A 25,843-nucleotide genomic window follows, 5' to 3' on the forward strand; every position below is an offset into this window, starting at 1 on the left:
TCTGGCTTCTTGTGCTTTTAATATCAAAAAGGCTTCCTCAATAAAAACGAAGAGTAATCAAGTTTCCTGGATCATACACTATCTGTGCTTTTTGATCAAGGGTTCACAGTTAATTTCTTTGGCTTTGCAAGTTGATGTGTTCTACTGAATCAGCACAGACTATCAACCTGATTTCTTTATTGAGGTTTTGAGTGTAGGCAATGCCTTCATTTATAATTAAACTAATTACACTACTTTTGAGTATTACATTATCATCTTTATAATTCCACAGATGGAACAAAGCCCACTTAGTGAATTTTCCTGATGGTTTACAGGATAAGTACGCAGAATTTAAAGTACATTATCATCGTTAGGGCATGAAAGCACCAATCTTCTCAGAGGGACCACATTATCATTGTCCAGTATGCGCATTCATGCACGTTCTTGGAAACACACACATATACACATACACACACACAGAGTAATAACGGTTTAATGTAATTTGGAGAAGCAGAAGAGAACAAGCACAAGAGGAAAATGTCATAACTGTTGTGCAGAAATAAAAGAGGATGAGATTCCACTATTATTTTTGTATCACAATTAGCTTCCACACTTCCCACACCTTCTTTTGCCTTTCACAAGCCTTCAACAAATTCAACAAAGAGACTGTACAGAGTCATACATAAGAGCGAATTTTCTAGTGGTGAAGGCAAAAAATAGATCACAAATATTCCTGTCTCCCTTTTAACTAGTGAATGAATTAAGTCCCAGAGAAGGAAAGAGTCTTGCCTGGGTCCCTTGGCAAAGTCAGTGGTTGGACTTGGATCCTGCCTTATCTATTTTCTCTTTGTCCAGCACTCTGAATTCCACCAAAATGTCCTCTCCTTTTGGTTCCTATTCCGTTTTTAGGATGATGAATATGATCTCCAAATTAATTCTCAGAATCTTTAAACCCTCATTACTATTCATCATTAACATTATCCTCAGATGCCTTACCTTTCCTCCAACTTATTAAAAATACTACTAAAGCATACTACTAAATTAATCATTAGGCATTTAACCTCTAAACACCTTTATGAAATCAGGTTTATTGGCAACTTTACATACATGTGAATTCTCACTTTCCAAATGAATTTAAAAACCAATTGCAAATAGTCTACTAATAAACAATTAAAATTAATATTTGACTATTTCCCCCAATCAGTCAGATATTCAGATTGTCAACCTACCTAGTATATTCAAAATGGCCAGCTAGCCATATTTTAAATTAAACATAAGCCCATGGGATCTAGCCTTTGTGGACTTTGCACGTTTAGACTTGTGTCAATATCAAGAGTCAATACAAACCTAATACTAAAACACTCAATCTCTTATGTTGAAATTTTATAAAACCAAGGCATCTCTTAAAGCATCAATACCCTTTTAGAATCATTTTTAAAACCCCAAATAAACTCAGTCTAAGGGGAGATTCATTATAATTGAATATGGAATTGCAAGTTGGACTGTGCAACACATTAAACAATTAAACAAGCAAGAAGTTTAATTAAATTTCCAATTCACTTTGGGCTCACTCTGTCCTGCAATTATAATGTTTCATACTGGTGTCAAGTGTTCAGGAGTCAGAAGTGCCCTGATGAAAAGAAATCTGCAGTGTCAGTGGTGAGCAATGTATTAATGCCAAATAAACAGTGCAATGATGGGTCCCATTGCTGATATCCACTGGAGGATGGTTGAGTTTTCCTCTCTACCCCAAGTCCACAGGTCCCTAGATAGGGGATTCGCAGCTTTTCATGGTAAGGATATTGGGGAAAGAGGTAGACTCGCCCATTTTATGAAAAAGGAACCCGCTGATAGAAGGTTTGACTTGGAAGAAGAAGAATCGCCAGGAATTAAAGGACTTGGGATCTAGTCTAGTTCCTCTGTTTGCTACTCCTGTGGTTTGGAGCAAGTACCTCTGTAGAAAACGTTACCCCCGGTCCAAATGGATACAAATTCTGAAGCCATCCAGTACATAGACATTTAAAGAAAAAAAAAAACAAAACATAATCTGTTAATTGCTCTATCTATAAAATTGCTGAGGTTACAGGGTAATGGGTATTGCTCCTGACTTCTGTGGTTCCAAATATATGGCTCTTTATTACATTGCCCCGAAGAAAAACCTTCACAAGGAGAGTCTCATGTATATGTATTATGTACATACATAAATATGTATATGTAGAAATGTGCATAGGAGAAAAACACAAAATGTCCCTAAATCAGCTGTACTGAGGAAAAGGCTTAGCACAGAACTACTTATCAACCTGCACAAGTCTAATGCCACAAGCCAAAAGAATGCTGAGCTATATAACTAGATAAAATAGTGTTTGCAAAACAAGAGACACTAATGCAAGCCTAGGGCTCAAAGTACAGAGTCATCATTGTCACCAAGCATCATTTTAATCTTGATACTTCCTATCTTGAAGGAGTTAGAACAGTTTCTAATTCATCATTCCTGGTCTCCGTGGTATGTGGAAAATCCATTAGGTTGCTCTACAGTGTTTCTTCTAGTAAATCAAAGCCCTGCAAAACCGTTTAGTTTTTTCTCAGTCTGAAAGATGTTTAGGTCATGATAATTAGAAAATGCAATTCAAACCCCAACCACAATTAAACAGGCGAGGAATAGTTTCGCCTTAGTAAACTACATATGACATCAGGTCTATTTTGTTATGTATGAAACACTAGTTCCAAGCCATCTAGTTTTAAAATGCATGGACAGCGACAGCTTTAATTTAAGATGCCGGTGTTCGATATGTCAAAGCTCAAATATTCTCTGAGAAGGAGCCTTAATGCATATATATTATTAATGTGCTATCAGAGAACAGATCCCTGAGTAGATTCTGACCAACGAGTCATTAGTCAAAGACTACATAAAGCAAATTTGGTGTACGATAATAGATGAGAGAATTTTATTTCTGGCTGCTCTTGCTATCCAGGGAGAAAAGAAACAAGGAAAAATACAGGAATTCTGCAGTTTAAGGTTGGAAGACAGAAAAACTGGGTTTAATAAAACATCAGGTTTATTCCTTACTAGCCATTGGGCAAGAAACTCTTTGGAGTAAAGAATGGGGAAAGCACATCCTGGGACATGGACCTGGTAGGCTGAAAGGAGCATGGCTGGGATCTCAACTCCATCATGAGCTGTGTGGCTCAGGCAGGTTACTTATATCTCTGTTCCTTAGTTTTCTTATTTGTACAAACAGAGATAACTGCCCCCCTCATGAGTTTTGGGAAGATTTACAAGACAAATATCAAAACCATATAGCATTGTGCTTGGAATAGAATGTTAATGTCAGAAAATGTTAATTCTCTTATGGGATCGATGCAAGGAAGGACTGAAAGAATAATAAATACAGAAGGTTTTTTTGTTTGTTTACTCTAACAAACTTTGTTAAATAAGACAGCATTATTTTTTATAAATTTTTAAATTTATGGAGCCCATTAATTTAGGGCATTTGTGACTTTTGAAATTACCATCCTTTTTTTTTTTCAAAGGGCTGGCTGCTTTGTGTAGACAGTGATGTTACAAATATAAAGGTGTGGATTGGACTAAACAATTAAACTAAACCCATTGACCACTGGAATATTCTAATCACTTCTGAGGCGGATAATCTGAGCTCCCAAATCTCAGTGTTTCCTTGGAGAAAGATGTTTAGAAGAAAGCCCGCTATTCTAATAAGCGACAGACAGGTCAAACACATGGTCCAGATAACTTCAAATCTGGCTCTCCCCAGGAAGAAGAAGCTATTCAATGGTAGTCCAGTTTATCCTGAAGGAGGAAAATGACAGTGTTTTCACACTGCGTTCATACCTCCAGTGACTTATGTAATACACAGCCACTGCTACCTAAGTACTGGACGAAAACACACACACATATTGATTTAGAACTCAACTTAATCCACCTTGAGAACTGGCCAGGGCTTAGTCTCAGACCCTGAGCCTTCTCCTCCCCAATTCTTTTACCTGTAAAAAGGGAATTTAAACTTTGAGACTAAAATCACATAATGCAAATGGCATCAAATCAAATAAAATCAAGTCTTTGCATAAATCATACTAGGCTCAATTCTATGATAAGGTGACCAGAAATCTTGCTATTAATTAACTTGTAAATTAAGACAATTTATTTTACTCTCAGGAAATTCTTTGAAGCCCAAATCATCCTTACTGTTAATAATATTCAATGCTGTTTATTATTTGATTCCATCAAGATAACCACCTCTTACCGAATCACTAAAAAATAAGTAGAAAGTAATTAAGTTCTAAATTATATTTTTCATCGAGTGTATGAATACACTACACATGAATACCTCTTGCTTATAAAACAAACTGGTGGAAACTTTCATCTCTGGAGAACAATAGTAGGTATTCTTGCTATAAATGAGACAGCGTGGTGCAGGGGAAAAGCTCTGGACTGAGATTCAAGACCAGTCTCTTTTTCACTTACTAAGTGAAACACACACACAAAATACTTAATCTCTTCTCTCTTTTCTGACTCTATGTTAAAGATAATATCTCCCTGGCTATCTCACAAAACTCCTTAAGAATCAAATAAGGTATTATCCAAAAACACTTTGGAAACTATAAAGTACCATATAAGAGTAAAGAATTATCCCTATATGCTACCAGACTCTAAATGCTCTAACATGAAGGAATTAAAACCTGAAATCTTCCTTATAATACTCAGAATCAAAAAAAAAAAAAAAATTGTCATGCACAATTCAGTCAGAAGTCCCCAAACTGATTTCTGAACCCCTTGAAAATTTAAATTGTCTCATTTACCTTTTTGTGGGAATGATAGCAGCTAGCATCATACCTTGCCTATAATATTAGACTGACATTAAACATTCAATTTACCCATACCTTTATCTGATCAGATTAGCATTCTACTCAACTAGTTAACGAAAGAATTCTCCCAAAGTTTCTCTTCATTTATTCAAAGGGAAAGTATGTTTAAAACATGGACTTGGAGAAGAGCTATTCTCAAATATCTGAAGGGTTACCATATAGGGGAAAGAGTTAAGATGTCCTATTTGGGCCCAAGGAGGGACGTTAGGAAGTTATACTTGAATAGACATGTTTCAATTCATTATAAGGAAGAATTCTCTACAGTCAAAGCTAAACAAAGATGGAGCAAATAATTCCAGAGGTAGTAAGTTCCTCATCACAAGAGGCACTCAAGCACAGGCTACAATTAGAAAGAAGTTGTAGGAAAGGCTCAGGTGTTGGAATAAAGGAACATTAAACACCTCTTCAGAGTGTTTATGAGTTCATAAAACATTACAGTTTTTTAAGACCTTGATTATCACAAACTGGCATTCAGAATAAACGGGAGAAAAACCACCTTGAACAAATTAATTTTTCTGAATTACGTATCAGTGGTAAATGATATTTTTCCTAATTATTTTAAGCAAAAAATGCACATACTTAACCTACAACAGCTTACTTTTCCTAAATTAAAAGGAAAAGGCTTCAGTGCAAATGCCTTCCTTAGATCCTCAGAGGGCCAATAACTCTTTACAAATTTGCCCGAGAGCATCGCATGCATTGGATTTTTCTATGTTCAAATGTCCAACTCCATTCTCCTTACATCAAAATAATGAGTGGTATAAACTATTTCATGTACCTTGCAATTTATCACTGTTTTGCATTGACATTATAATGCTGACTTGAAAATATAAGCCTTGTTAGAATGTAAACTCAGTGAGAGAAAAGAACTTGTCTTATTCATCATTATATTCTTAGTGCCTAGAATAGTTCCTGGGCATGTATGGGATGCTCAATACACAAAAAAATAAATGAACTCAGATATATAATATTCAGTCTCATTCAGTAATTGTTTCACGTATGACTTTCTTATCTCTTCAACCAGACTGCTACTGCTTACTATCCCATGAAGAAGAAAACTGAAGTTTCTCTCATTGTTCCCATTGTAAGGATGGCCAACCTTCAACTGCAGCTTATTTTGTATTGTGTAGCCCAAAGTAACAATTCCTGTGACCTAACAATTTCTTACCAAGAAATATCTTAAAAGTAGTACATGTGACACTAACTGTAATATTAGGTTTAGACTTATAAATTAAAGCTTGCTTACTATTTTAGAATTCACTGATTATGTCATTTTCTTAGAGGAAACAATATATATAGTTAGTGAGTATAGACTCACTACAACAAACGGTTCCAAAACAAACTATTCTTTGTGTTAACTTCTATATAACCCAGACAAGCTGGAGAGAGCAGTGACCACAACTGCCCAGTTAAACTCTCCTGCTTGCACTGTTACTGTTCTCATATACAAAGAACACACACACACACACACACACACACACACACACACAATGGATCAAAGGCTCTGTTATAAAAGCTCAGGGACACCAACACTAATTCAACTGAATTTTATCTGCATTTATTTTTAACCAGAGTAATGCTTGTTTGCTGATGGAAGTTTTGATATCTATCCTTCATTCTTCCCTCTGCCTATGGCTTCTCCTTCCTTATAAGCATGCTCAGGAATGCCAGAAAAATGTCAAACAGGTATTAAATATAAGCTGAAAAAAAGGAGAGAGGTTGATCTCCACTAGGCAATAACAGAACAAGAATAGTATTTAATATTTACTAATGCTTTGTCATGCGTGAAATGCTTTTGCATGTTTCTGGATCAAACAGGCTACTGAAAAACTCCATTTTATGACAGCTGTGATTTTTCTGAGCACTGTCCCGTGTCCTACTTCCTTTTATTGCTGCCAGGAAACTGTGGTTTAGTTCCCTATACTGACTTAACTGCCAATTTTGAAAGGTTATAGACAATACATGAGATTCGGGGAGAGCTGTGCTGGCTTCAACTTGGGAGATTAACGTGAATAGGTCAGTAGCATGAGGCTCAGCGCAGCCTGGGGGGCGATGGATCGTGTCAGCATGGATTTCATATCCACAAACAAATTCTTCATATTAAAAACTGGTAGTGAAATCCTTTAAAGGAGAATGAATAAAAGGTTGTTTTCAGAGTGAATAATTTCTCCCAAAAAACAAAAAAGCATGTGGGCAGACAAATTCAGAGATGCTTTATGGATTGATACTTCGGTAATTGTGCCTGTAAGGTTACCAGTTTCCAAGTAGACACTGATGGGCTTCGGACACTGAAAACCTGCCAAAGCAGGTGTCACTGTAGTCAAATGTCACCCCCCACACACAGCTCATCCAGGAAGGCTCACCCTTGGACCAACTCTTGACACCACCATAGCCTTCCTTCACCCCTTCTAATGTTCCTCAGTGTGCTCTCCAAAGAGGAATTTCAGAATAAACAACAGGCACAAGTGTCATTACTGGTAGGAAGAAAATGCTTCAAGAGCACAAAGAGCCATCACTGACTAGAAAACTATCCTTGCTGATGTGGTCGGCTGTTGAGTAGAGACAAGTTTACCATGTTGTTGCTACTGGCCTGGATTCTTGGGGTCTCATAGTGCTTTCCAATAAACCCCATAATAAAACTTAATGAAACCAGATACCTGGATGGCATTTTTGATATTCAATTGGTCAGTACAAAATAATGCCAAATACATATAATTCATCCAGGTATTTCTGTTCTGGTTTTGGTGGAGTAGAGAACATTTTGAGGCTAAATCATCATGATGACCTAAACAGGAATTAGTGCTAGTGAGAAAATCACACTTCTACAAAAAGCCACAGCATGGCACCAGTAGAGCTGAGACCTTTTGTGGCAACACATACTCACTACATTCCCTAGGCCTGAATCATCATCTCTCTGCTGTAAGACAAGGGTCGCTAACTACAGCCCACAGCCTATCCTACTGGAATATACCACACTCACTCATTTATGTATTATTATCTATGGCGGTATTCTTACTATGATAGACCTGAGTAGTTGTGACAGAGACCATAGGGTCCACAAAGCTGAAAATGTTTACTTTCTGGACCCTGTTCTAAGAGATGAAATTCACAGTCTCAACAGGTACTTATTTATATATTTGAGAAGATCCCAATGGATCTCCTAACGAAGAAAGCAAACAAGAGGAGGGAGAGGAAGGGAAAGGAAGAGGAGAGAGAAGCAGTAGTACCATTATCCTAGTAGTAGTGGCAGTAGTAGCCAGAGCAGCAGTAGTTTGGGCTTGCTATAGAATTCTCTGATTTAGCTTCATGCAGATATTGGGGGAATCTCCATCTAGGCAAAAATACAAATAAAGTCAGTCTATTTTTTTTATTTATTTATGTACTTACTTATTTATTTATTTAGCTGTGCCAGGTCTTAGCTGCATCACACAGGTCTTCATTGCTATGTACAGGATCTTTAGTTGCAGCATGTGAACCCTTAGTTGAGGCATGCGTGTGGGATCTAGTTCCCTGACCAGGGATTGAACCTGGGCCCCCTGCATTGGGAGCATAGAGTCTTAGCCACTGGACCACCAGGAAAGTCTCATAAAGTCAGTCTTTTAAATTTGCACAATAGAATGTCAAATCTGTTGCCAAACCTTTGATATCATAAACATGGGTCTCTCATCAAACAACAACAAGGACCACCTCTCTTGAGACACTCACCAGATTTTTTAAACCCTGAATTGATGGGTAACACAACACAGCTTTATCCCTCCAAATCCCGGGATGGCTAGGGGAGGCACCCTCTCTCTGGCCTGACTAGCCACCCCCCAGAGGAGAAACAGTGAGGTCAGGTCCTGGTCCACTGCAGGGAGCAACATACGGTGGGGAGGGTCACACTCCAGGTGCCACTGAGGGTGTTAAGGAGACCAGGGAAATGGGAGAGGGAACAGGCACGTGAAATGAGTCTCCCTTGTGACGCCCATCAGTATCACGACATGTAGACAGTGATTGGACTTCAGGGGCAAAACAGAGAAGAAGCAGAGCCGCTCTTCTGAGTCTGACAGGTGGAAAAAAATTGAGCAGGTCAGGAATCGGGAGTGTGGACAGAGAGAAATATGAGGAAGTAGGTGGTTTTGAGCATCTCAGACCTTAGAACCAGTCTAAGTTCTATATCCCCTACATCTTCTAGAGGCAAGAGGTCCACGATTTGCATATTGTTCTGTAGTTTTTAGCAGAAGTATAGATTAGATCAATATTACTTGAAAGAATCTAGGTGATGTGAAAATTAGCCATCCTGCTTGGTTTTCTAAGTTCATCTAAGCATCGAGTAAGACTGCCCAAAAGAAACATACATAGATGGACAAAAAGAAACATAACCTGGAAGCATCAGGTAGGTGTCTACAAAAATGCCTTTAAAAAATTCCAACAACCTCATTTTTGAGGGATAATTTAAGAAAAATAATAATATATGACATCAACTTCTAGAACTTCAAAAAAATCTAATGCTGCTCGTGGAGAACATGTTTTTCTGTATCTCTTACTTAAGGATCCACGTTATAAAGCCTTCTTATCATACTAGTGAACGTTTCTTTCCCTCAAGGACTGTTGTATTATTTTGTGAGACAGTAAGAATTTCTTAATTCATCTTTTTTTTTTAAATTGACCTTATTGTCAGAAAACTTAGAGTAGAATTTCAGATTTATAATAAAAATATGATCATCTACTATGTGCCAGGCACTGTGCTAGGATTGATCATGCATGGGAATAGCATTGACAAGATCCCTGTCCTCCTGGTGTTTTTAGTCCACTGGGAGAATAGCCATGAAATAGACAGCTAGATCTAATGGTAATGCCCTCGATCCAAGGGCCCAGGCAGCTCGGCCTTGGGGCATTAAAGGTATACACAGGGCAACCAAATAACCAAAAGGCAATTTCATTCTTTACTTAGCATTTCAAAGGACATCAAAAGGAATCTAATTCAGAGTCTACAGAAATGCATTTCAAAAGTCCCTTTTCCCCTTTCCAAACCCCTCAGACCCCATAGCTATTCCAGAGCCTCACTCATACCAAAACCCAAAACTTTCTTTGCATTCCCAGACCCATGAAGCTTTCTTTTTCCCCTCTCCCAACATTATCTATGTATTCAATAGTTCAATTTAGCTTCTCTCCTAATAAGCAATAAAGAATCCTTACTCTTTTGGAGGAGAAAAGACAGGTAAAATAGAGTAGGCAAGTAATAGATTATCTTTAACAAGGAGGGGATTGTCGGGTCTCTAGAAGGCTATAAACACTAAACTTGGATAATTTTTGTCTGGCCATATAATTACAATTGTGAGAGAATACTAGGGAAGTGAGGTTACTCATTTAGCATAGTGGTCAGGAGAGACCTCTCTCACAAAGTGATATTTAAAGTCAAGATCAGTAGGATAAAGAACCAGCTACCCAAGGAGCAAGAGGAAAGACCATCTGGTAAGGAAAGTTCACGGTTGAATGCCTGAGGCCTGTGCATATTCTCCAAAAACTGAAATGCACTCAATCTAGCTACGGCAAACAGGTGTGTGATGTGGCTGAAGAGATGGGTGGGATAAAACCATGCAGGGCCTTCTGAGGTCCTGGTAAGAATTTTGATATTATACGGAGTGCAGTAAATAGCCAACAAAGGCTCTTAAGTAGGGCAGGACACGGCAGATCACCCTGGATGCTTCTGGAAGAATGGAGGGGGCAGGGAATGCAGAAGCTAATCAGAGATGTGGAAGGCTTAAACCAGGGAGGTGAGGGTGAAGATTACAAGCAAGTGGTCAGATTTAATCTGCAGAGATTGGTGAGAAACTGATTCCATGTGGAGGGAAAAGGCAAATCTCAGCCCTCCATCTAATTACACTTGAATAGATGGGATTGGGAGGAAGAGACTATTTTCATAGAAATATCAAGAGTTCAGTCTTGAAATAAAATCCACTATATATTAACTGAACGCTATTATATTTAGAAGCTACAGTAATTAAATTCAATTGCAATAGCTCCCTCAGTGCTATATAGCCAGGGCTTCCAACAGTGTCTGGCAACAAAGCAAATGCTTAGTAAATATTGGGAGAATAAATGCAATTTCCTCTGATAATTACCCTTCTGGTATTCAGAATCTCTGAGAAATACCTTTAGATTAAAACAAATTATATTGGATAAAATATAATTTTATATTTTAAATGTGAAAAACATACTCTTTGCTTTCATATTCAAACTCCAGGAGGCGAATTCCAAGAAAACAGTTCTTATCTAGTGGAGCCTGAGTCTACGGAGAATGCTTTGAAACATTGTTCTGTTTGACCTCTGATTATTTAAATTTTTCTTTTTAATTCTGTGGCATGTGTGCTTTCTATGGTGAGTGACCTCAAATTCCTTCTGGAAGTAAATGGGGAATAAATTAGAAAGCTACACTGTGGCTCAGATGAAACGTGATTTGTGAAGTTTCATGGCTGCATTCCCGCCCCTGCCTCACCCCACTTGGAGAGCGCTTCTTTTCAAGGGTTCATCCTAGGGAATGAAGCTCAGGGGCTGCCCCTCCAGATGACAAGGCAGCCTGGTCCCAGAGCCCCTCCCCAGCTCCAGAACTTCCATACCCCCTTTTCCTTGTCTTCTCCCCACTCCCACTAGTCTTAGCAGCTAACAATATATGCTGGGCTCGTATTTTAGCAGACGTTAATGGTCTCTATGCTATTTTTCCTTAGGTAAGCCATGTGGCACTGTTCCTGGCGTGTGGCACACAGTGAAGAAATCTTGGTGTGGTAATAATGGTATATGCATCTTCAAGGGGGCTTTCTTTATTCAAGGGAGTAAATATAAAATGTTAGAATTTCAAGAATTGGGTGAAGTCAGTCAGAAGAAATTCCAGGCAAAAGGGCCTTTCAGTTCCCTTCAATAAATACTACAGAGGCTGGTTCAAAACCTGCCACTTGCTACCATACGCAATGCTTTTCTGCCCCTGTTCTACTTTTTCTTTCTCTAACTTTTCCTTTCAAAAATCTTATTATTCTATTACTCAATTTCTTTATTTTACCCAACTCTGACTTATTTCTAGAAAACTTAAGGACACTGTCTGATCCTCCAGGTCCTAGTCACAGTGAAAAAAAGAAAAAAAGAAACCTGATTTCAGTTTTAGATAACAGGATTTGAGTCCAGGTGCTTATTTTAGCACCTTCCTGGTTAAAAAAATTGCTGGGAACTAAGATCCTGAACTCTATTGTAAATGTTATAGCACTGAACTTGTACAAATGTGCTGAAATACTCCTGCCATTGCTAGTTTCCTGAGCTATAAAATGGGTGTGACGTGTTTATCAATTTAAATCTAACAGGAGAAAACATTAAAAACACTTGATTTAAGGGATTTGGGGAAAACACATCCATAGCTTCCTAACAATATTTTGAACATTGCTATGGGCAACGTTCACATCCACACTTTCCAACATCATTATGAAAACTAGCCTAAGCTAATAAAATAACATTTGCCATCCTATTTCACAGATAACTAAATGGAATTGTGGGAAACAGAGACAAAAAGCCCTTTTGAAAATAAATAAGAATAAATGATGTGTATCAATTAGGCTTTTAAAGATATAAATATATTATTTAGAGTGGGATCCCCAGAACTATAGCTCTTGAACATTATTTGGCTCAAAAACTGTTCAAACAACCTCAGAGCAATCAGTCCTGCTACCACTTCTTCTCACAGGGAAAAAAGAAAAGAAGACATCCTTCTTCCTCCCCTATCCAAGTGGGTCACTGCTGCTTTTCTCTCTGTGAAGCCTTTCTTCCGGAGGTTTGCCAAGTTTATGTGATCCAATGCAGATAATGCTGGAAGTGGCTATGGCCAACGAAGGTCAGAGAATAGGGCTACTGAGTGGGGATGGGGGTGTGCTTGGGAAGGACAGAGGCTGAGATTTAGGTCACCTCTGGGGAGATCTGAGTTTACCGGATACTTACTGTTTATTGGTATTCATGCTTTTCTATGGTCCATTATAATAGTCTAAATTAAGAGCAGTATTCTAAACTCCTTAAAGGTGATTTGCAAGTTTTTTAAAATAAAAATGATCCAACCATCCTATAAACAGCAGAATTGCCATCTTCTGTAAATAGAACTGGCAAGCATTTCGTCAGTCTTAAAATATCACCTCCCTTGATTTCCTGCCCCCCTCCCACCCATGCCACCCTTTCCTTTTCAAAGGTCCTTAAAGCGACACTCCAGAATGCTCTAGGGGGACCTACAGGGCCCCTGTTAATGCCAAAGAGACTGGAAGAAGCTGGTCTGTGGCGAGACACAAGGCTTACTGTTTATCATGTATTGTCATGAATGCTGCAGGATTTCTCAGTCTTCTTTTTCTCTATGGCTTATAGACTAAGAGTACTTGAACTTTAAATAGTGGATAAAATAGCAAAATTTGAGCCATAGGCAAAGTCTTAAGCTTCAGGACTTAGATTATTCTACTTTCCTGAGCACAAGACAAGCAAGACCTGTCTCACAAAGCTGGAAGCAGGACTTTCCTGCATAACAAGCTTCAAAAGAGAAAGGAGGAAATAAAATAATGGGATATTCTGATGCTCGAATAAAATCCGACTTTTATTTTGCCTAATTTTAATTTACATGCCATACATGGCATAATCCCTGCTTCAAGAAGCCCTCAACTTTGACTTTGAGCAATTCTCAAAAAAGGGTACTTCCACCCTCTCACCATCTGCATGGGCAAGTCAGTGGAACTCTAAAATACAAACAGAGTTTAATGGATGTTTAATGACATTGTTGAGGTGCTTGGATAAGGCTCAAAGATGAAGAACCCCACCCAGTTTCCCTGTGTGTGGTACAGCCATCTTTCCTGTGATGGAACAATTTAAAGCTACCCATACTCTTCCCTTATGTATATACCTATAAGGCAGCGACTGATAGCTGCATACAGCTACCCATTTCTCCTTTCTTCCATAATAGGAGAACCTTGATTCGTAGCCAAGCATATTCCTGCCCAGAATGAAGATGGCATTTCTTGGCTCCCTTGTCAGATGTGGCCACATGACTAAGTTCTGGTCAGTATTATGTAACAGAAGTTGTAGCATTTCTGCAAAGAATCCTTAAAAATGAGGATCACCTTCTGCTGCCTAGAATGTAGATTATATAGCTAGAGCTCCAGCAGCCATCTCGGACAACATGTGACCAACCTTGAGGACAGAAGCCATGCTGACAATGGCAGAGCAGGAAGATCTGAGCCTGGGTTCCTGGCAATACCCCAGAGAGCCCAACCCACCCCTTGTCTACCTACCCCAGATTCTCTTCCATGAAAAAGAGAGATAAGCATGCATTTTGTTGAGTCTCTTGCATCCAGAGTTTAGCTGTTTGATTTATGGCAAGTGAACAGAATATTAAGTGATGCGCCTATCAATACAGTCCAAGGAGCCCACCTACTCTGGACAACAAATTTAACTTCCCTCCTCTGCAGAAATTCCTTCACTCATGTAAGGATCATATGAACAGAACCCGTAAGAAAATACCAGCCCGGCATCCTTCCCACAAGAGCAAAGGTGTGAGATCAGCTCTGCCTTTGCATATTATCAGCAACCCCAGCATCCTGTCACTCCAATCCCAACTGCTCAAGTCCAAATATTGCCTATCACTTGAAACCTCACTACAACAGCACACTAGGTTTATGATGTAGCCCACAATTCATCAGAGACTGGGTGGGCGGAGGTCACCGACTTCCTCACTTGTGACCCAAACCAAAAAGGTCCCTGTAGAATAGCCATTTTATGGATGCATACAACTACTAAGGTCTTTTAATTATTATAATCAATAACAATAAATTTTAAAAACTACAATAGTATACTGGAAGATGTCCTCTGAATTTATAAGTCCCTATAGGTATATTAGGATCCTAAATACAAAACAATATTAATAATAGTGATAACAACAGACACCTCTTACAATTCTATACCATATCATTGCTGTTGTACTATCTGGCCACCATTCTGCATGACACATATATCTGGAATTCAAAATATCATTATCCCTGTTTTAGAGGAGGAAACTGAGGCTCTGAGAGGTTAAACAAATTGGCTAAGACTATGCAGCCAGTCCATGGCAGGGGTTATTGCTGAACCCAGAATTGTCTATACGCTTAAAACTATTTTAGCTGCACAATCGTATGTCTCAAAGTGCTAGAGAAAATAATCTAAGGAAAATCTCTATTTTTCTCCCCTCAGAATTACAATAAAATATTCTAATCCTATTTCCATTTTATATTAACATGAGCATTTCCAAAAACGAAGAAAAGGAGAAAGCAAACAAAAACTCTGACAGAATTTGTCTGCAAAAGGTAAATAATGCTAGAATACATACGAAGCAATCACAGAAGTGTTCTTTCTTAATTTCACCTTTTGCTAACAGTTTCAATTTCAGGGTGACCTATATGTTTCCATAACAAGGGTCATTATACACTTTTTAATCCATGAACCTCAAAACTGAAAAGAAACGCCTATTATGACACGTCCTTGTGTAATCACGTCTCTGTATGCATTCCTTTTTGAACACGTCTGATTTATTTCCCACCTCTTTGTTGAGTTTCCACTTTAATAAAAGGAAAAAACACTGAGAGAAGTCAAGCCCTGAAAGCATTCATTGAATACGTCAAGCAATTTACCCAGAATTCAAACAATAAATGAGTTAAAAACAAACAGGAGGAACAAATCAATCTTTCTATTAAAAATAAGATATTTGCATGTATGTATGTACGTGTGTGTATGTGTTTGGGAGTATTTCTACTTAATTTAAAGATATATATAAAACATGGCAATTACATTAAAAGTTTATCATTAGAATAATTAATATTTTCGGGGGCTGCTAAAAGCTAAAGAATTAAAATATGCCCATGAGAAGAAAGTCAAACAGAAGGTTAGAGCTCCCTCTTTCTTTTTCTTGAAGAAATTCACCAAAACATCTCTCCCAGGAGACCAAAGTTATCAAGCTGACAGCCTCGTAGCACAGCACTCATGCTCAGAGCAAAGTGTTTTCACAGCCTCTGTACACATGCTACAAATATTAGAGTATGTTTATTGGTAGTTCATTGTTCATAAGAAACTTATGCAGTAGAAAAAAGCACTTTTAAAAGTAGAAATACTCACAAAGCCATTTCAAACTGTTCCAGCCACTTTTTCTTTAAATCTTTTGTTTTGCAATAAAATTCTAACCCATTTTGTCCTTGGATATGGATGAGGTAGAAGCCATAAGACCACTGTTAAAATTAATATTCCTCAGGTTAATAGGTATCATTGATTAATAACATCATGTTTCCAAATTCACTAACACACCACCATAATCATCCACAAACCACCCATAACATTATCATCAGACAAACTGTGAACAATCAAGACTACTGTAGTCAACTTCATATCTAGAACAATTGCTATGCCAAGTGCATTTTGCTGCCTTGATCATTAGGGCATTAGAGGGGATCATTATCACCTGTGGCACTGTCCAATTATTTCTCACAAAGGCTTGCTTCTAATTAATCTCTAGAAACAAAAACACCTGGATGGATAAGCGGCCTCTCACATTAATGTATTAGCATACTTTCCTTGAATAGTCAAAGTTATGAGTAAATTAGTTATTCATTTCCAAGAATTTACCTTTTTATTTTCCTTATCAGTTGTAGGATTGTTGGCTATTTTGTACTGCTGAAGATCTATTATTTCCTTCATTTCATAGTTATCACCTTTCCTTTTACATACAATCACTGCCAAATCAAATAAGAAGATATGCCTGAGAGAGAGAGAGAGAGATTTATTTAAACGGTTTGGAAGCATGTGTATTAATTCTTCTCAGATAAAATTTAATTTATCCAGTGAGTTAAAGACAAAGGTAGTGTGCACATTGAAAGAATGAACTGTGTGTCCTGGAACTGCCCTTTACTACATGAATCACCCTGCTGTGCCTCAGTTTTCACAGTTAAAAAATAGGCAAAATTATAATGAGAACAATATGCACAATGCAGAGTTACTGTCAGGAACAATGAAGCCCTAAAGTGTTGTTCGTGAGCTAGTACTTTCTTTCTTCCAGTTTAAAAGCTAAACATTGATGGAATAATATTAATGACAACAATAGCAGTTAACTTCTACTGATGTTACTAGGAGACAGACAGATTGTCTTGAGAAGCGTTCACCCCTTCCACAAAGATGACTCAATTTAAATCCCCAGGACCATCTCCTGAGGTACGTATTATTATCATATTCATTTTACTTGGGAGGAAGCTGAGGCTCAGAGAAGTTAGATAATTTTCCCAGGGTTACACTGGGATGCACAGCAGGATTCACTCTTGGGTCGACCTGTGGAACCTGCGCTTTTACCCTGTATGTTGCTCCTTGTGACTTAATGGACAACCTAAAACACAAATTGAGTGGTACCTGACCCAAGTGTAAGCTAGAGAAATTATGGTTAAATTTACATGTTGATATTTCTCTTCTATCTTACTAAAAGCAATGTAATTGGGGGAATAAAACAGACCTTATAATTCTATCATCCAATACCAATATTTGTATCTTTTTGAAAACTCTCAGTGATTAACATGCATACATTTTTTTAAAACAATAATAATGAGACATTCACGTAGCTCTATTACTTGCATCACTTTCAAAGCCTTTTTTCCGGGAGAGGCTAAAAGGATGTGTGTCTCCAGGGAGCTACCTTTAGAGCCTGGGTTTCAAGGTGGAAGCAAGAGCTGATGCTGCCCCCTACTGGTTGACTTTCTAGTTTCCAAAGTTTCCAGAAAATGGCCATTTCAACTAAATAAATCAGTTTACCACATAATTAGCTCAACTAATCTTTAAGGACTGCACCTACAAATTTCCCTCGAGAAAATCTCACTAAATGGCCTTCACTTGGACTTCCTTAGGACATGTTGTACCATTTTTAGTTCTTTTAAAATGCATACCAAAAAATAAAATTAAATTAAACAATTGTGTTTTTATAGTAGTTGTCTATTATTGCTTTATTGCTACTCTCATCTTAATGTGTACTTTTTTTACTCTAGCTGACATTCTATATTTGTCTATTCCTTCTTAAGAACTCAAACTTAGGCAAATCAACAGATACCAGAACAAAGAGGGGAATACCTAACATATCTATATGAGAAATTAAAAAACCACAGATCGATCTGACCCCTTGTTTTTATTCCTTTATTTCATTCCTTTGTCCTGGAGGAACTGTTTTTAAGATTTTCGCAATCTCCTGATCCTAATAACTTATTTTGAAAATAAGTACCGATCCTTCTCACCTTTCTTGTTTTGTATGCTTGTCTAGAGTGGTTATTCGAATTTCACCATCTCCCTGAGGTCGTCCAAAAAGCAAAACTGGTTGGTTCTAAAATATAAAATGTGCATCTCAGTTTTTCATAATCACATAAAAACAGAAATTAACATTACTGAGGCTATTTGCTAGGCACAACTATCTTATCACAACTTTTATCATTTTACCTTTTAACACACTTATTCTAAAAAGCTCAGGTCTGTACGATACACTTTAAAAACAGCCTGTCCTTGGTCATCCCAGGAGGCATACTGAAGACATTAATTGATTTTACTTACACCTCTAACGGAGAAGTTAGCTACCAAAAGAGAGAATTAATTGGAAAAATGCAAATCACGAGGAAGTTACAACAACTAATATTTACTGAGCATCCACTGTGTGCTAGCCACTAGGCACAGGACAAAATGGCATAGACTCTGCCCTCATGAAACATACTGCTCAGTGGGGGGAACAAATAGTCACAGAAGAATATAATTACAACCACGTGGTTGCCGTGATGGAAGAGCAGAGGAAGCATGAGTATCTGGGGGACCTAATTTGGTCTAGGGAGTCAAGGATGGCTTCCCTGAGCTAAGATCTTAAGAATGAAAATTTCTGACTGGATGATTAAAAATAATGAGTCATTTCCCCAGAGACAGAAAATAAAAAGTTTTAAGTATTTATGAACACCTACTCTACAAGGTGCTAAAGGAAAAGGAACTGACTGAAAATATCACTAACATCTATGAAATTACGTTCTAATAAAACAAGATATGTAATGAATTAACTGTACTACAAGAAAGTATAAAAATAAATGTTTCTTATCTGTATTTTTTGCAGAAACAGAAAACGCCATCCTAAAACCCATATGGAATTGCAAGGGACCCTTAATAGGTAAAACGATCATAAAAAAGAACAGAGCTGGGATCTCACACTTCCTGATTTCAAAACTTATTACAAAACTATGGTAATCCAAACAGTGTAGAAATGGCATAAACACAGACTTCTAAACCAATGTAATACAACAGAACATCCAGAAATAAGCCTTCACATATATGGTCAAATGATTTTTGACAAGAGTGCCAAGACCAATTCAGTGGGGGATAGGAGAGCCTTTTTAACAAAGGGTGCTGGGGAAACTGGATATGCACAGGCAGAAGAATGAAGTTGGACCCTTACCTTATACTGTTTCCAAAAATTAACTCAAAATGGATCAAAGAGTTAAAACTACAAAACTTTCAGAAGAAAACATAGGGGAAAAGGTTTATGACATTGGATTCAGTAATGATTTTTTAGATAGGACACCAAAAGCACAGGCAACAAAAGAAAAGATCGATAAGGTGGACTTCATCAAAATTTAGAATTTTGCACAAATAACACTATTAACAGAGTGAAAAGGCAACTCACAGAATGGTAGAAAATATTTGCAAACAAAAATGTGGTAAGTATTGATATCCAATAATTCATAAAGACAGAAAGTAGAACGGTGGTTGCCAGGGGCTGGGAGGAAGGGGGAATGAAGAGTTAGTGTTTAGTAGGTGGAGAGCTTCAGTCTTGCAAGATGAAAAGAGTTCTGGAGATGGATGGTGGTGACAGCTGCACAATATGAATGTATCTAACATCACAAAACTGTACACTTAAAAATGGCAAATTTAATGTTTTATATATATTTTACCACAATATAAAAAAAATACAGCTGTCCAGGCAATGTGCTATGGAATTACAAAGAGAAGGAATTAGGGATCCTTTCAGATGAGGGAAAGAATTTTTTTTAAATTGGACCTTGAAGAAATTTGATAGGAAATAATGAAAAAAGATATTCTAGGCTTTGACAAGATTATAATCAAAGGCAGAACTATAAACGCAACTATGTGAAGAGGTAACCAGAGGCTACTGTGATTGGAAAGGTGGCAGATGAGGTCCTGAAAAGGGGAAGTAGCTGTATGTGTGGAAAGAAAGACAGACCAAAGACGTTTCAGAGGAAGAAGCAATAAAATTGCTCTACCAAGAAAAGCATCTTAAATCTATTCATTTATCTGTTTTCTCTCCCCACAGCTTTATCCAAGCCTCCATCATCTCTCTTGAAACGACCTCAATGATTTTCTGACTGGTCTGCCTGATGAAAGGGTTTTCATGACACTTAAATCAGACTGTGAAACCCTCTGGTAAGAACCGTTCACTAGCTTCCTACTGCAATCACTACAAAATCCCAACTCAGCACCTTGCCCTCCAAGGCTGTGGTGTGTAGTTCTCCTGCCCCCACTCCCCCACTTCAGAGCCCACCCTTCTTCCTTTCACTCTCAATTTCCAGCCTCTCTTGTCTTGCTGCTCCTTGAACAGCCCTGGCTCTTTCCCATTTCAGGGCATCTCACTTGCTATGGCTTCTGCCGGGAATCTTCTCTCTGCAGACCTTTGTGCCACTGGCTTCCTCTCATCCTTCAGGTTCAGGTGACAAATGTCTCAGAAGGACTTTTTCTGAGCACCTTATCTAAACTAGGACTCCCCTCACTATCCTCTGTTGCAGCAACCTCTTCACAGCATTCATCTCAATAGAGAGAACATTTTTAGACTCTTTTTACTGTCTCCTCAACCATGAGAACATGTTGTTCATAGTTACAGCCCCGGCCCCAAGCAAAACGTCTGGCACACAGCAGTCACCCAGTAAATATATATAAAATGAATAAATTAACGGGACTCCACCATGGTTACGTATGGGGGTGAGGGAAGGAAAAGAAAAAAAAATATGGGACTGCTGCTGGGAGAGGCATCACAGTGTGATTAAAGTGACAGGGACAAGCAATGGCAGAAAGTCCCTGGACGATGATGTATCACAGGTGCCACTGAACGTTCATCCCCGTGGATGCTGCCAAACAGAAGTCGGAAAAAACCTAGAACAACAGAAACTTGAAGGTAAACTATTTTTTTTTCAAAAACAACTGCTAGAACATCCCCCAATTTGTGGGTTAGGGGAGCTGGATGGAATGATAATTACATACCAAATTTTCTATAGATAGCTGAAATTGTTTAATTTCACGAAGGGTCTCATTATCTCTTTTCACTTCATTCACATATTGTGCCAAGTCCTAAAGAATAAAGAGAAGGGGAGAAAAAGAAGGCAAGATAAGATTAGACAAGAGATGAGCACTGTTTGAAAGAAAACATCATTAATTTCATTAATAGTCAAAAGTTACCACTATAACTTTTCAATGACAATAAAATGAATACCTAATCGAAGCTGCATCTCAAAAGCAATTTAAAACTGTCTGGAGTACAGCTGGGAAGACTGAAGCCTTGTCATTTACCACACCCCTGAGAAGAGTAAGGATCAAACACAGAAACAAACAAAATATGCTGCCATGCAGAGCAACAAAAAGGAAACCAGGTCGGGAGCGTGTAAATTCTAAACACTGACCTTGAGAGAATCACACTTGAACTTGGGTTAGAATAAGGGCAATCATGAAGGATTAGCGGGGAGAAAAAAGTAACTAAAAGTTAGACAATGAATCTAGGAGGGCTGTTGTCTGCATCCAGTTAAGCATCTCGGTTCCTGAGAGGGTTCAGTCAGGGAAGCCAGGTCAATTTCAAAGAGTTAATAAAGGGAAGTGAAGGAGAGGAGAGAAACCAGGGAGCGTGAAAATGAACTAAAGGGCACAAACAATGCTGGCCCTGTTTCTCCATGTGCCTTCACCTATTTTAAAATGTCTTTTCTCAAATTTGAGGAAACATTAGCTAATCTTTCCATACTGTAACTAGCTATTTTTATGATACGTGCTCCAGATTTTTCCTGTTTTCTGGGTTTTCTTTTTTCCCTACCCTCTTATATTTATCTGCAACAGCAGGAACAGAACTCAGGCAAAAGCAGTTCCTAACTTTGTTCTAAATGAAAGCCCGACTTTTCATAGGATATATCTATAAACGATTTCTTTAAAAAGATTGGAAACTTGATATGATTTTTTTTTATAAGAATAAATAATGATGGGCTGTTTCCTGACAGGGTACTAAAGTCAGCTAAACACAGAGCTAACACTGAAACTGGCACAAGGACACAGAGAAGTAATTATGCACTGCTCTGGGCAGAGTCACATTGGCATTTTGTTTTGACCACAAATATTTGTGTATGTTTTAAGCTAGGGACAAATATTATTTCTTTCAAAAAGTCCGGCATAGCGTGGAAATCGGGGTTTTACAGATTCCCCAATATGTTCAAAAAGCCTGCCTTCACCTACTTCTAGTGCTTGATTTTCAGATTTACCTGAAATAGAAACCCAGACTGATCACTTGTACTGGTGCACAGCATCCAAAAAGGTAAACCTGGCTGACAACCTCACTTGAGAAAAATAAGTCACACCAGTGTTCTGAAGTCATCAGCTAAACTGCTGCTTGCACAAGCCAATAGGTTTCTACTAGCAACCATAAAAAGAATGTGAAACAAAACCATTCTATTAAATCATTCCTGGTAGTTATGGAAATTGTCATACTTTCATAAATACTGAAAGTTATTTTAATATACCTCTTGGTTTTATGCTTTTGTCCAACAATTAAATCCATGCAAGGATACTGATTTCAGTTAAAAATATCCAGCTCTCCCCTCCAAAAACAAACCTATGCAAATACTTATAATAACATCTATTAGCGTACCATACATATGTATTAACAGTTTACATTCTATTGTTCTTAGGCAAGAATTAGAAATACAAACAAGTTAATGCTGCATTCGTCTAACCTTCATCGCATCAAGAGCCAGTTTCAAATTTGCCTTCTCCATAGGATCAGTGGTATGTTTGACCAGCTCCTATTTGGAAGATATATTTTAGTACTACTTCCATCAAATTAAAACCAACACATAAGAAAACATTTTACAAATAAACCATTTTTATCATTATTCTCACCATAATGTGATAAATCTGATTTAACTAGGCTCTGTTTTCATCAAAAATTTCAAACTGTAAGAAGACCAAATAGATATCAAAAGGACATAAGACAATGGTCAGAAAGGTTTTCCTTTCAACGTTGAACGTGAATTCTATCCCCCACCATCACACTGACACTCTTGCCAGATGTTAAGAAAGATTCCCCTCCTTGACAACTGAACTGATACTTTTTTCTTTTTTGGCTGTGCCACATGGCACGTGGAATCTTAGTTCCCCGACCAGGGATCGAACCCACGCCCCCTGCATTGGAAGCGTGCAGTCTTACCCACTGGACCACCAGGGAAGTCCCTGAACTGATACTTTTCACTTGCTATCAAACTTGGCTTCTCTATGGCTTTGGATTCTGACAACTCCATCTCTCCTTTGGCCTCAGGGACATCAGGCTCTTCTGTTTGTTGTTGTTATTTTTGTTAGTTCATCTTAAATGTTGCCTATTCATTTGTCTTTCATACCTTCTTCTTTCTTTGCACCTTAGAAATGAGTTATTATTCCCTAGATTTTCACCTTAGTCTTCTGTTATCCTTACGTTACATACTCTGTGAATTCTATCACAACCATTGCCATAACATCGCCTATCACCTAATGTGACAGTCACCCTCAAATGAATGTGCTCAACCCAGAATTCACGCCTGAGTCCCAGACTCATATGTCCTATTAAATTGTTCTACCTGGGTTTCTCGCAAGCCCCTGAAATACAGCATGTCCACACTTCATGCACCTTCACCCACACCCCTACTCTTGTTCCTGTTTATGTTTTACTGAATGAGGGCACCTCCATCACTTAAGCCAAAACCTCAAAGGTGCCCCTGACTCCTCCCTCTCTCTCACTATGTTCTGTTTGTGTTAACTTTGACCCTTCCCCTTGAAACCTCCTCCACTGGCACTACCTCGGTTCAAGTCCCTGCTCTCTTTCAAATGGGTGACAATAGGCTTCTGATTCATCTTCTGACTTGCAGTCTTTCCTTGCTACAATCTAGTCCCTCGATTGACATCAGAGTTAAATCTCTAAATGTAAACCAGATCCTGTTACTTAGACTTCTGGGAGGTTCACAAAAGCTTCAGGTTGTCACGCATACCTCGTAGATGCTTCATGATCTGAATTCTGCAAACCTCTCCCAACTTCTCTCTCCACTTCCTCTCAGACAACCTATGCCCTACTTCTACTAAGTTAACTGCAATTCTCAAAATAACGTTCTAATATCTGATCCCATTAGGCATGATGTTTTCTCTCCTAGAAAGCCCTTGCTCTCTGATCCACCTGTCAAACCGTCATTCTTCCTTCAAAGCCCAACTCAAGAAACATTCCTCTGTGAAGCTTGTTATGACAGAGGCCTCTTCTCAAGCCATAATTAACTAAGTCTTTATTTGTACCACTTCTGTACCTTCTGCATACTTATCACGTCGTATTGTACTTGGCAGATTACATTTCATTTTCCCCAATAAAACAGTGGACTTCATCAGTGTGAGGGGGGCTGTTTTACATTGTTGAGAGACTCACACTGTATGCAGCTCATGGGATCCATTCAAAAATCTTTGCTGAGGGGCTTCCCTGGTGGCGCAGTGGTTAAGAATCCACCTGCCAATGCAGGGGACACAGGTTTGAGCCTTGGTCCGGGAAGATCCCACGTGCCGCGGAGCAACTAAGCCCGTGCGCCACAACTACTGAGCCTGCGCTCTAGAGCCCGAGTGCCACAATTACTGAAGCCCGAGTGCCTAGAGCCCATGCTCCACAACAAGAGAAGCCACTGCAATGAGAAGCCTGCACACTGCAATGAAGAGTAGCCGCAACTAGAGAAAGCCCGCGTGCAACAAGGAAGACCCAATGCAGCCTAAAATAAATAAATTAAAAAACAAAATCTTTGCTGAATTCAATACCAGTAGTGTTTCTAGTTGTAAACAGAACCTACAGATATCAAATCTGTTAAGTATAATAAACTTGTCAGAGTGATACTCTTTTGTTTCTATTTTTACTTTTCCTCTATTAAATAATAACAGTATTCTCAAAGTTTCAAACCCCCCACTATAAAATATTTTAATTTTATAAATCCGTGATTTCAAATCATAAGGCATTTCAAAAATGATTTACCCACTAAAATACAGTAGTAAGTAGAAAATATTCAAATTCATACCATATTTATTTAACACATTTCTAAACAGTAGACAAATTAATTCTACTCTACACTATTTTGAAATGGAAAAACATTTCTAGAATTTTTATCTAAGTGTGGTATCCCAGATAAAACTTTTCCTATTTTAAAAAATCATCATGGAACTAAATATACTTTTGAAATTTAAAATATCAAACAACCCAAGAGAAATGAGCAGAAAAAGTTCACTGACTTTCCAAAAGGTAAAGTCATATTTTATACTTTTATAAGTCTGCTTAAAATCTTTTTTTTTTAAACATCTTTATTGGAGTATAATTGCTTTACAATGTTGTGTTAGTTTCTGCTGTATAACAAAGTGAATCAGCTATATGCATACATATATCCCCATATCCCCTCCCTCTTGCGTCTCCCTCCCACCCTCCCTATCCCATCCCTTTAGGTGGTCACGAAGCAGGGAGCTGATCTCCCTGTGCGATGCAGCTGCTTCCTACAGCTATCTATTTTATATTTGGTAGTGTATATATGTCCATGCCACTCTCTCACTTCGTCCCAGCTTACCCTTCCCCCTTGCCATGTCGTCAAGTCCATTCTCTACGTCTGCATCCTTATTCCTGTCCTGCCCCTAGGTTCGTCAGAACCTTTTTTTT

General features: G+C 38.2%; 1 protein-coding gene across 3 annotated transcripts in view; it reads right to left on the reverse strand.

Annotated features, from left to right (window-relative positions):
• VAV3 (vav guanine nucleotide exchange factor 3) overlaps positions 1-25,843 on the reverse strand; it is a 394,672-nt gene that overhangs the window by 171,780 nt on the left and 197,049 nt on the right. For all 3 annotated transcript variants that reach the window (XR_010940966.1, XM_067727089.1, XM_067727088.1), the window contains exons 11-15: positions 22,881-22,949; positions 21,154-21,240; positions 18,147-18,232; positions 16,504-16,636; positions 16,000-16,109 (exon numbers count right to left, since the gene is read on the reverse strand). Coding sequence is in view for 2 of the 3 variants with exons in the window: in XM_067727089.1 (XP_067583190.1) it covers positions 16,000-16,109; positions 16,504-16,636; positions 18,147-18,232; positions 21,154-21,240; positions 22,881-22,949 (485 nt within the window). In the remaining variant the exon portion in view is untranslated. The remainder of the gene's footprint in view (positions 1-15,999; positions 16,110-16,503; positions 16,637-18,146; positions 18,233-21,153; positions 21,241-22,880; positions 22,950-25,843) is intronic.

The sequence above is a fragment of the Pseudorca crassidens genome, chromosome 2, assembly GCF_039906515.1.
Source record: "Pseudorca crassidens isolate mPseCra1 chromosome 2, mPseCra1.hap1, whole genome shotgun sequence".
In the NCBI taxonomy this organism is placed as follows: Eukaryota; Metazoa; Chordata; class Mammalia; order Artiodactyla; family Delphinidae; genus Pseudorca; species Pseudorca crassidens.